General features: G+C 38.7%; 1 protein-coding gene across 11 annotated transcripts in view; it reads left to right on the top strand.

The window, feature by feature from the left end:
- The window catches only part of LOC18428563 (DNA ligase 1), a 35,469-nt gene that overhangs the window by 19,929 nt on the left and 2,499 nt on the right, over nt 1-13,041 (top strand). For all 11 annotated transcript variants that reach the window (XR_016059398.1, XR_016059396.1, XR_016059401.1 and 8 more), the window contains 2 exons: nt 11,169-11,281; nt 12,481-12,582. Coding sequence is in view for 8 of the 11 variants with exons in the window: in XM_088872216.1 (XP_088728342.1) it covers nt 11,169-11,281; nt 12,481-12,582 (215 nt within the window). In the remaining 3 variants the exon portion in view is untranslated. The remainder of the gene's footprint in view (nt 1-11,168; nt 11,282-12,480; nt 12,583-13,041) is intronic.

Here is a 13,041-nt window from a genome sequence, read left to right as displayed (position 1 = left end):
CAGTAACCATCCTGCACATGAATCCTAATACTATTTCCTCAAATCATCTATCATCTTTCTTATTATCTGTGGAATTTTGTATATCCTCACTTTTCAGCTTCCACATACCCTAATGCCTTTCCTTGATCATTATTGTCTTGCTTATGATTTCTGGAACCCTAAATATCCTCCTTTTCATCTTCCAATCCACATTTCAGCACCTTCAATGACATACTTCTCCGTAATCTCCTCCATCCATATAGTATTTGTCTATTTGATCAACCACCAAAGCCTTTAGCGAATAACATCTCGTTTATCTAAACGATGTCGGGACTCACGACTACTTAAAATACTGCCCTCGTGGTATATCCTATCGGTGTTGCATTCTTCAACCAAGTCAACTATTTGTGTTCATTTCTTCTGAAATGCCTGTGAATCCTATTTGGAGCCCCAAAAGTCCTCTCATCCATGTGAGTGATTCTTTTTATTACGGGCAGTTTGGCACTTCTTTAGATTTCATGAGGTACATGTAAAATTGAGCAATCATCAATAAGAAGCATGGAATGCTTATAACCAACAGTTGCTACTATTGGGTCAAGATCTCATCAATTGGAATGTATTAAGGTGGCAGGAGCATCTGTAGGAGTCTTGTTGTTAGTGAAGAGTTATCTAGATTGCTTTGATGTTTTACATGTGTCATCAGTCATAAAGACTTGTCAAGCCTAACATTTGACTTCTCACAAAAGTACGAACCAAGAAAACTGAGCATGAGAAACGAGGGGTCACCTAAACAAGAATGCAAAAGGTGAATGGCTCTGTAATTTTTAATTTTACTTGTTCTATGCATATCTGATGATTGTTGACTGAAAAGGTATTTTGATCCGTACCTTAGTCTGCATGTCTTGGATAATATAGTCTTTAAAGGTTATTGTAATTTTTATAAATTATTATACAGCTGAAAAATGACTAGAATGAAAACATGAGACGTGAAGAATGAGTGACAGGGAGAGGCCTCAAATATTAGTATCTGCTGTTTCCAAAGCAAGGGTTGCAGAACATCATATAGAATAGTATTACGTTAATTTTGGGGTGGTCAAAGGCAGGTAAGCTTTGTAGTTCTTTGTTAGAACATCCCCCACGTGCCACATGGCTTTTGTTTGTATTTTCGACCAAAACTACTCTTATGTGAGTATTTCATAATAAAAAATCTCTCTCCTTGCACACTCTCTACCCCAAAAACCCACAAAACCTCTCCTCTCTCTTTCTCCTCCCGACCCTTCCTCCCCTTCTCTCTCCCGCTGAAAATATTGAGACTCATTACATCACAAAGATTGATTGGTACAGGAAAATCCAATCTTAGAACTGAACCCTGTTATGCCAGCTGCAAGCCTGTTTGAGAGCAGCTAGCAGCTGGACCTGGAGCATTGACACTACAAACTGGAGCCCCCTCAACATGGTCATAAATGAGGTCATTGCTAACAAGAGTTAGTATTCGTGAAGCTTTAGTAGTGGGCAAAGAACATCAATCAAATACTGATGCAGCCATGCCCCTTCGTGACTGGGCCAGGAAGGCTTGTAGAATCCAAGAGGAAAAGAAAGGGGCAATGATGTAATAAGGGGGATTATTAGGGTTGTTTTAATTTTTATTATTTTGATAAGAATAGGGAGTGCGCAGGGATAATTAGGAGGGCATGAGTTTATATTGTGTTTATCTTGTATCGATTGGGTTAATTAGTTTGAGATGTAAATAGGATAAGGTTAAAATTACGGGAGTTTTATCTTTATCACAATAGGAAGGCTTTGAGTAAAATGTGGGAAGCTTTGCTTTGATAAAAACGTGGCTATCTATTAGCATGCGAAGTTAAGGGAGAAAAAATAGGGATGAGAAAACATAGTGAAGAGAGAAAAAAAAAAAAAAGAGTGCATGGAGGTTTGTTTCCTCTTTTGCTTATCTTCTTTTTTAGCCTATTTAAAGGGAGGTTTCCCTTCATTGTAAAGCACTCTATGAATTGAATAAAATTAGTCTCGTGAAAAAGATTGTTTTGGGGGTGGATTTCTTTGCAGACCTTTGAGAGAGGGTATTTTCTCTCAACCTTCATTCTTTTTATTGTTAATTTTTTGGTTTTATTCTCTCCCTGCATTAATTGGTATCAGAGCGGGTTTCGATGGCTTCACAAGAGACACCCCTCGATGGATTAAAGGTATTGACTGGATTTATTCAAGCCTTAGCAGAGAGAGTAGACCAATTCATGCCTGTCGTTACGAAAGTAGATGAGATTGCGCAAAAATTCACGCAGCTACAGGAGGGAAGGAATCCGGAGACCGGCGTTGGAACTCAAGGCAACAGAGATGAGAGGTATGCATCTTGTTCCTAACCAACCCCGGGTGGCCGTGGTTAATAACTAACTGAATGAACGAATTCTTCGGTTGTTGAAAAGAGAAAGAGAACCTGGAATAAAAACTGATATTCCAGAGTTCCATGGTCGATTGCATGCAGATGGTTTTCTTGATTGGCTAAGTAAAGTAGAGAAAGTGTTTGAGTACAAAGATATTGCAGATCACAAAAAAGTAAAATTAGTAGCTACAAAATTTTCTGGCTATGCATTGGTTTGGTGGGATGATTTGCAACAGGATCGTCTTCGACAGGCCAAGGAAAAAATTAATTCGTGGGAAAAGATGAAGACAAAGATGCGTCAAATATTTTTACTGGTAAATTATGCCCGAACTTTATACCAAAGGTGTCAAAACCTCAAGCAAGGTGAAAAGTCAGTAAGTGACTATACTGAAGAGTTATATATTTTGACATCTAGGGTAAATTTACAAGAGCATGAAGATCAAAAAATAAGTCGTTACTTGAATGGGCTAAATCAAGGCATTCAAAATGAATTGACCTTCAAAGACGTCTAAAAGATGTCTGATGCTTATAGTTTGGCCCTCAAAGCAGAGGAAATAGTTAATCTGGGCCATGGGAGAAACAACTTAGTGACAAGAGGATCTACTTCAATACAGGGGCAGGAAGCTTTAACCTTTAGAAGATCACCTATAGGGCGTGGAAACCAAACCTCTCATAATTTTCCAACTAGGCCAAACCCTAATATGGGGAGAGGTGGTGTTGTGAGAGGGTTGGGAGCACATAAGACATCTCGTGATAATACAAAAATAGTGTGTTTTAAGTGCCAACAGCTTGGACATATGGCATTCAATTGCCCCTCACGTCAACTTCCTGTCCAAGTTAATTTGGCTGAAGAAAATTATGAAGAAGAAGTCGATGAAAGATACACCTATGAAAGCCAAACTGATATTGGGACGAGCCAATCTTATGAAGGGAATGAGTCTTTCAAAGGTGAGGTTGAGGAGTTGTATGGAGATGAAGAGGGTGAAGCCTTAGTTGTCCAGCGAAATATGCTATCAACCCCAAGACCTAGCGAGGATGAGAAGTGGTTGCGACACAATATTTTTTGAACAATTTGCACATCAGGAGGTAAGTTATGCACAATACTAATTGATGGTGTGAGCAATGAAATTATTGTGTCTAAAGAGATGATGGATAAACTTCAATCAAAGTAACATAAGCACCCATGCCCATATCACATTCAGTGGTTCAAGAAAGGAGTTGAGGTACCAGTTCTTACTCGTTGTTTAATCTCTTTTCCATTGGTGCTAATTATAAAGATAAAGTGTTGTGTGATGTAGCACCTATAGATGCATGCCACATATTACTTGGTAGACCATGGCTTTATGATCATGATATGGTGCATAAAACTAGGCCAAACACTTAGTTTTTTGTTAAGGATGGTATTAATATTATATTCCACCCTATGAAGTAACTTCCTACACCCAAATCCACTAAAGATGAGGGTTCGAAGTTGCTTAATGTGCAAAAATTAAAAGGGGACAACAAGGATATGGATGAGATTTATGTGTTGGTTGCAAAAGAAAATTGTGCACGGACTGCAATTTCTAGGTCTCTTGAACCTCTATTTGATAAGTATAAAGATTTGATGCCTGAAGAATTACCTGTTGCTCTTCCTCTAATGAGAAATATTTAGCATCACATTGATTTGGTGCCTGGTTCCAGCCTATCAAATTTGGCCCATTATCGAATGAGCCCCATGGAACATGAAGAGTTGCACAGACAAGTTGTTGATTTGCTTAAGAAGGGATTGATTCGAGAAAGCATGTCACCATGTGCCGTCCCTGCATTACTGACTCCAAAAAAAGATGGATCACGGAGGATGTGCATGGACAGTCGGGTAATCAACAAAATCACAATCAAGTACCAATTTCCCATACCCAAGCTTGATGATATGTTAGATATGCTTAATGGAGTCAAGGTTTCTCAAAGATTGATTTAAGGAGTGGGTACCATCAAATTCAGATTGATGGATCACGGAGGATGTGCATGGATAGTCGGGTAATCAACAAAATCACAATCAAGTACCAATTTCCCATACCCAAGCTTGATGATATGTTAGATATGCTTAATGGAGCCAAGGTTTCTCAAAGATTGATTTAAGGAGTGGGTACCATCAAATTCAGATTCATCCTGAGGATGAATGGAAGACCGCATTCAAAACTCGAGATGGACTATATGAGTGGCTTGTGATGCCATTCGGGCTTTCTAATGCACCAAGTACATTCATGCGCCTAATGACTGTGGTACTTCGTCCTTTTATTGGCAAATTTGTTGTGGTTTATTTTGATGATATCTTGGTTTTTAGTACTAACCCACATGATCATCTTAACCATTTGGAACAAGTTTTTGATGTGCTAAAGAAGGAATCACTTATTGTGAATTGAAAAAATGCTCATTTATGACGAACAATGTCATCTTTCTGGGGTATGTTGTTTCATCTGAGGGAATTAAGGTGGATCAAGAAAAGGTGAAGGCCATAGCTGAGTGGCCGATGCCAAAGTCACTCACTGAAGTGCGTTCTTTTCATGGCCTAGCGACCTTTTATCGTCGATTTATCAGAAATTTCAGCACTCTAATACCACCAGTGACTGATTGTATGAGGTCTGGAAAGTTTTCATGGAGTTCTGCTGGTGAAAAGAGCTTTACTCTAATTAAACAAAAGATGATGCAAGTACCAGTACTTGCCTTACCTGATTTTTCTAAGGTGTTTGAGGTTGAAACTGATGCATCAAATGTTGGCATAGGGGCAGTTTTAAGTCAAGAGGAGCGACCAGTGGCCTTCTTTAGTGAGAAATTGAATGAGGCACGTAAGAAGTATTCGGTCTATGACCTCGATTTTTATGCAGTGGTGCAAGCCTTGCGTTATTGGAGGCACTACCTGATTCATCGGTGGTTTGTTCTCTATTCAGATCATGAAGCACTTCGATACTTGAGTTCCCAGAAGAAGTTGAATGCACGACTTGCTAAGTGGATGACCTTCCTTCAAGAATACACCTTCCTATTAAAGCACAAAGCTGGAACCCAAAATAAGGCAGCTGAAGCTTTAAGTACAAGGGTAGTGTTGCTTAGAACTTTGTTTATGGAAGTGTTGTGGTTTGAAGTGATAAAAGATCAATATAAAGTTGATCCAATTTTCAGCAAGGTCCTTGAAAGGTGTGTTGATGGGCGAGACCCTATGGGTGAGTATCTCATGCATGATGGTTATTTATTTAAAGGTGTGCGGTTATGTATACCTGATTGCTCCCTAAGGGATAAGATAATCATGGAGCTTCATGGTGGAGGATTAGGTGGGCACTTTGGGAAGGACAAAACTATGGCTAGGGTTGGAGAAAAATATTTTTGGCCACGTATGCGGAGAGATGTTGATCGATTTGTGACCTGATGTCGGACTTGCCAAGTATCTAAAGGTCACACACAAAATGCAGGTCTTTATACCCCTCTTCCTGTTCCAGATGCCCCATGGGTTGATATTTGTATGGACTTTGTACTTGGACTTCCACATACCACACGAGGTATGGACTCTATTTTTGTTGTTGTTGATCGATTTTCCAATATGACACATTTTATTCCTTGTAAGAAAACTATGGATGCTACATATATCGCGAATCTCTTTTTCAAAGATATTGTAAGGCTACATGGTGTTCCTAAGTCTATTACATCTGATCGGGATACAAAATTTTTAAGTCATTTTTGACGCACTTTGTGGAAGCGCATGGGAACTAAACTTCAATTTTCCAGCGCCTATCATCCTCAAACAGATGGGCAGACCGAAATAGTGAATATGAGCTTTGGTAACCTCTTAAGGAGTATTGTTGGTGATAACATATCTCAGTGGGACCTCGCTTTGCCCCAGGCTTAGTTTGCTACAACAGTTCAGTAAATCGATCTACGGGAAAATCACCATTGGAGATTGTTAATGGGCGGACGCCTAATCATGTGCTGAACCTAGTGCCATTACCTATGCCAGGCAAGATCAGTGAAGATGCCAATGCTTTTGTTGAACATATTCGAGATTTGCATGCTCAAATCAAAAAGAAAATTGAGGAAAGCAATGCAAAGTATCGAAAAGCCTCAAATGAGCATAGAAGAGAAAAGGTTTTCAAGGAGGGGGACTTAGTAATGGTGTATTTACGAAAGGAGAGGTTTCCTTTAGGAACCTATAATAAACTCAAGTCCAAGAAGGTGGGCCCTTGCTGCATTTTGAAGCAATATGGGAACAATGCATATAAGGTGGAATTGTTAAAGGCATTGGATATCTCCCCGGTATTTAACGTTGTTGACTTATTTGAGTTTCAAGGAGACCCTCTAGAAGTCGAAGTAGTTAATATGATGAAGCAATTACCGAGAAAGAAAGAGGAGGAAATTGAGCAAGCTTTGAAGACTGAAAGCTTTCAAACTTGAAAAAGTTCCTATCGCCAATTTCTAGTCAAATGGAAGGGCAGGCCATACTCTGATAGCACGTGGATTCTGGGCAAGAGTTCAAAAGAGTGGATCTAGACTTATACCGCGTCTATACTGAAGCCAACTCACCAGAGTGGAGTTCCTTTCAACTGGGGGGGAATGATGCAGCCATGCCCCTTCGTGACTGGGTTAGGAAGGGTTGTAAAACCCAAGAGGAAAAGAAATGGGCATTGATGTAATAAGGGGGATTATTAGGGTTGTTTTAAGTTTTATTATTTTGATGAGAATATGGAGTGCGCAAGGATAATTAGGAGGGCATGAGTTTTTTTTTGTGTTTATCTTGTATTGATTGGGTTAGTTAGTTTGGGATGTAAATAGGATAATGTTAAAAGTAAGGGAGTTTTATCTTTATCACAAGAGGAAGGCTTTGTGTAAAACGTGGGAGGCTTTGCTTTGATAAAAACGTGGCTATCTATTAGCATGCGAAGTTAAGGGAGAAAAGATAGGGATGAGAGAAAATAGGGAAGAGAGAAAAAAAAATGGGAGTGCGTGGGGGTTTTTTTTCTCTTTTGCTTATCTTCTTTTTTAGTCTATTTATAGGGAGGTTTCCCTTCATTGTAAAGCAGTCTATGAATTGAATAAAAATTAGTCTCGTGAAAGAGATTGTTTTGGGGGTGGATTCCCTTGCAGACCTTTGAGAGAGGGTATTTTTCTCTTAACCTTCCTTCTTTTTATTGTTAATTTTCTGGTTTTATTCTCTCCCTGCATCAAATACTGAGCAGATAATAGGGGTTTCTAGTTTTCTTTAGTAAGCTCTTCATGGTTATGAAATTACTCTTTCACTCCCTTCTTTGAGAAACACACCCCCCCTCTCTCTTTTTTTTGTGCAGTTGTTCTCCAATCCTAGCTTATAAGCCTCTTGCTTCAGTGCTCCAGGAAAATGTGTCTTGCATATGTGCTCTTCACTGATTCGGTGAGTCCCCAGATTGTTCTCTTTCTAGAAGTTTAGTTTCTGCATCGGTTTTTTCGACATGAGCTCCATAACATTAACAAAGAAACCTTTTCTTTGTCTTTTAAAACCCTTTTCTCTCTCTTTTGACAAGGAATTAGGGGATGGCTCTAAAATTGGTTTCCTGCTTGATCCATGCCTTAATGAGAGGTCCTTGACTCCTTGTATGACTTGTATGGGGAAGAAATCATAAGGGACTTGGGCCTTGGAAGATCTCTATCAATCTTAGGGGTTCTTGTATGTCTTGTATGGAGAGGAAATCACAAGGGATTTGGGCCTTGGAAGATCTCTAACCATCTTAAATACATGTATGCTTCTCCTTCCTATAAGAGGAAGGAGAGTTTTGGGCTTGGAAGTTAATCTTGGATAAGGTTACCTACATACAAAGACATGATTGACGATATGCTCACATGTGTGCCTAGTGAATATGGAGAAATTATCTCAAAAAGAACTCTTATCGAATCATTAGAAAACTTGGTGTCAAAATAAAACACTTGAGACTACATGGGGAAACTAACACACTAAGGGCCCCATGGTTCTTGGGTAGATTAGAAAAACAAATGCTATCAACCTCCGATAGATGCAAATATGGGGTTACCTCCATTGTAATTGATGCCCGCTGTGTATATTTGAGATTGAAGATCATGATCACTTCTTCATCACATGCACCTTTATGGGTGAGATTTGGAAAGTGATCACTTTGGAGATTCAAAGTAAGAACTATAGCCAGCTTTGACATCCAAAGTCTCCTAACAAATTGGTTAAAAAAGAAGTTAAAAAAAAAAGGTTCCTAGCAAAGCTTCGGAATGCCTCTCTCCCTACTCTATTTAGGGTCATATGGGAAGAAAGAAATCAGCAGGTAATTGAAGATCATCATCATCATACCTTTCCTAGGATAACAAAGGAGATGATATGGAAAATTTGGAATAGCATCCTGGAAAAAGAAGTTAATCCCTCCAAAGTATGGAAGAGAAAAAATAATATGTGAAAGTTGGGAAGCAACCCCCAATCAACCTTGTGTGATATGGAGCAAGTGTGGTGAGGTCATTATGTACAGAGTGATGCAAACTCCTAGTGAGGCTTACTATAAATATCACATCTCATAAATGGTAAACTTTTCTTACAAGTTAATATGAGGGGTGGGGTCCTTGCACAATCCCCCCACTAACTTAGTTGTTTTTTTGTTTTTTTTTTTTTTGGGGGATGGGGGGGGGGGGGCAGCAATAAGGCCATGAGCACATTCAGAATTGATAGCCCAAATGCAAGAAACAAGAAAATACTGAAAAGTGTGAAAGAAAAAACCCAACTTTGCAAACTATAGGTCACCTATGCAATGCTCAAAAACTAAAAGGCATAGGTGGGGGCGCCAAGGAACTAGGGTGGGCTTGGCCATCAGGATTGGATTAGAGCTCCCAGGAAGTAATTAGAGCAGGGGTTTAGGCTCCCTGTGGAGTTCTTAGGGCAGTTTTAGCGACCCTTGAAAAAAAAAAAAAAATCACAGACATCATCATTCATCATATTCAATGATTTGGTCAAGATCCATACTTCTAGCCCAAATTACTTTGTTTACTTGATCCAGTTGAAGACATTGTCACGACTGACGACATACCATTGTTCGAAAATTCCAGGCACCAAAAACGCCTAATGGGGGACCTATATAGGCCCTGTGGGCATCCTTGCAATCCTAGGTGGCCAAGGCGTCACTTGGCGTTCCTCGCAAGGCGGTGCCTTAAAACAACTTGGACAAGGGTAGAAAAAATCCTGCGACCAAGGGAAAAAAAGGTATTTGCCCCCTCCCCCCACCTAAAAAGGGGGGAAAAGGGTTTTGGGTTGGGCAATCTAGTCCCCCAACCCCCCCAAAAGCGCAAGTCCTTAATAAATTTATTGAGGGGGCTTATGGGTTTTGGGATTATATCACTGATTTTTAGTTGCTATAATAGAAAGTAATAGTATTGGAGTAATAAATGGTTTATTTGAGGAATTGAGTTGTGATTTCCATGGATTACTTCAAAAAGGTGACTTCTTTTCAATGTTTAAAAAACGGTCCGCTCGGCGCCTAGGCACCCGCCTAGGCGGCCTGGACCAAAAATCCGCACGCCTAGACCCAAGTGGCCCTAACCGGGCTGATGTACTTGGGCGGGTGCCTAGCACCCAGTTCTGGGCGGGCGCCCAGGGCCATAAGGCCTTTTTCATTTTTTTAAATTGCCCAAAAGGGCAATGGTGACCCCTAAGGTTATATAAAAATGTTATGGGATTTATTTTAATTTTTTTCAATCTTGATAGAAATCTAAAAATCTTAGATTTTTGAGAGTTATTCACTCTCTAAACACAAAGATCTTTGGGGGGCTAGAATGTCCACCAAAACCCTTCTCCCCCATTTTAAGGGGAAGAAAATGTCAAAAATGCCCCTGGCCAAGGGCCCATTTCCGGCCTCGGCCAGAATGCATTGAGGTGCCTGCCAAAGCATCCACCATAAGGCGAGAACTTAGGAGGTGCCTTGGGCACCTGTACGCAAGACTCCTAGGAAGACTGTCTAAGAGGCGACTAGGCTTTTTTGCCTCCAGGCAGCCGAAATTTTGAACATTGCATTGAAGAATATCTGTTGAATATAGAACCCTACATTCACTGATTTAAAGAGATAAGTGCCAAATCTCCTGGTTGTTATTCCTTAGTAATTTGTGGAAAGAGAGAGATAACTGCCAAATCAATTTTCTGCTTGTTATTCCCTAGTAATTTGTGGAAAGACAGAGAGAACTGCCAAATCAATTTCCTGCTTGTTATTCCCTAGTAATTCATAGAGAGAGAGAGAGAGAGAGAGAGAGAGAGAGAGAGAGAGAGAGAGAGAGAGAGAGAGAGAGAGAGAGAGCTTCGTGAGGTTTCTGTTGGGATCAATGTTGGGGTTGGATGTAAATTTTCTCTATTAGTATTCTTTTGGCGCTCATCACTTTTATTTTGGGGGTGTTCAAACAAAGCTAAGCTTTGTAGTTGTCTTATGGTTGATTGTTATGGTCTTAAGTACAAAAGTTTTACCTGCATCTTGAGATTTTTCGTGTTGACACTTCCTTTAGTCAAATGGTGGTTTCATAATGCTTTCTGTTCTGTTCTATTTGTGAGCCGGTCCAAATTTACATACTTGTTTAAGGCTTCTTACACGTTGCAGTTCTCTGATTTTGAAATTAAACCTTTTTATGTTCTTCATGCATATCATCAATAGGTACATATTCTATAGTATGAAGTGCTTGTATATTTGTCTTAGTTTTTGAAGTTTGTTAAAATTTTTCAATCATAACTGACACTGTCTTACAAGTATTACTATGTACTAAGGACATAGATCTCATGCATGAAATTGGTGCATCACTGCAGCTTTTGTATGATTCATTTCAAGAAGTTGAGGGTGAATTTCAGTTTGCAACTGCAATAACATCAGATGATCTGGAAGAAATACAAAAGTTTCTTGATAATGCTATCAACCAGAGGTCTTCTCCATTCTTCCCAATTAACTTTCTGCATTGCCGTATTATCAAATGTCATGGTATTAATGTGTTGCTTGATGATTTTCTCATGTGTCTCATGGGTATGATATATCTAGAGGGCCTCAATAGCCAATGGAGAGGATTGAGTGTGGCATGGTTTTCCCCTCGTTTACCCTCACTTATTTGCAAGGGTATATCCGCATTTAAATATAATGAAGGTTATTGCCCAGTTATCATTAAATTGGTTAGAAATTTTTTATTGTACAGTTTTGCTATACTTGATAGTTGATCTGATGGTTGTAGAAACTATTGGGTATTCTTTTAAGTTTTCCTCTTTGAGATTCTTATTTGTGACAATTGCTAAAATAATTATTAGATTTTTCATTCAAAAGATTTTTCTATTTGTTTTACATTCCAGTAAAAATGATGCTATTAGTGCATGGAGATACCTGTGGTGATTTGCATGTCTAGTAAACAGTGGTACTTACACAATAAGAAGCCCAAATTTATTGAATTAGGGGCTCAAAAACCCTCCAAAAATGTCTCAAGATCCTTCAGTAGCTCTATGGGAGTGTTAATTGGATTTTTCATTGAAGTATTGATATAACCGCTTTTAATTTATATAAGAGTTTGATAATCCTTATTGAATACACCACAATAATGGTGAACTTATTTAATTTACTACAGAAAAACGTGTCCATAAAATATCCTTATGTGTTTAAAAATGGCTTTGGACTATAAATAGTTCATGTAGTTTAGGAATGGTGTTTTGTCTTTTTAAAATTCCTCCAAAACTCAATTTCAAATTTAAAAAGATTCTTTTGACTTTTCCAATGATGAGTGGATTTTTTAAAAATTTAAAATTGCTAATATGCCCTTCTCGAAATTTTTGAACAAGCTACTGCTAATGTGATTTTTACTTCAATAGCAGAAGTATTTACCATATCTAAGGTTTTTCGTGTTTTCTACAATGTTGGTTGTTGATTACTTTTCTTTGGGGTTATTCTGTTAGTTTTCCCAAAATTTTGTGCATGAACATGCGCAGAACTTGAAAATAGTGACAATAGAAATTTTAGGTTTTGCCGTAAATTTGTCGTGCTGTTTGCTGATTTACTGCTTTAACCTTGGGAACTCAATTCTTCCATTTGCATAGATTTGTTGTTCTCATTGATGTTATAATGTTGTATATGCCAATGGTGCAGTTGTGAAGGATTGATCATCAAGACATTAGATAGAGATGCAACATATGAGCCGGCAAAGAGGTCTAATAACTGGCTGAAATTGAAGAAGGATTATATGGACAGGTAAATGGTGTATAATTTGTCCAAAGGGTTGCTTTGCAGCATTCTGGGAACGGCTTAGTATTTCAATTTTTTGCGAAAGTCTGAGGTCAGTTTCCTTTTTGGATCAGAGTTGTCAGGACTATTTTTATCGTTATTTTGTAGAGAGAATAACTTCTACCGTGTACTAGTCTTACTGGCATCTCCACTCAATTATTGGCCACTTTAGCTGGTTGGTTCTGACCGTTCTGACCAGTTAAGTATTTGCCAGTTGGCTCTCTATATGGGACCTATCTGTTGGAACCACGTGGTTGGGTTATCTTTATGGTCTTCATATGATAAGGACAATGTTCAGCTTTCTTTATTGGGTAAAAATGAAAAATAAGATGGTTTTGGTCTGCATTTGTTTCTGTTCATACTAGCCCTAAATATTTAAATGTCAATTTCAGTTTCATCTCTTCAAAACATTATTTTGATATGTCT

This window comes from Amborella trichopoda, chromosome 7 (assembly GCF_054954075.1).
Source record: "Amborella trichopoda isolate Santa Cruz 75 chromosome 7, AtrichopodaSantaCruz75HAP2 v2.0, whole genome shotgun sequence".
Classification (NCBI taxonomy): Eukaryota; Viridiplantae; Streptophyta; class Magnoliopsida; order Amborellales; family Amborellaceae; genus Amborella; species Amborella trichopoda.
This window is presented reverse-complemented; position numbering and strand designations above follow the sequence as displayed.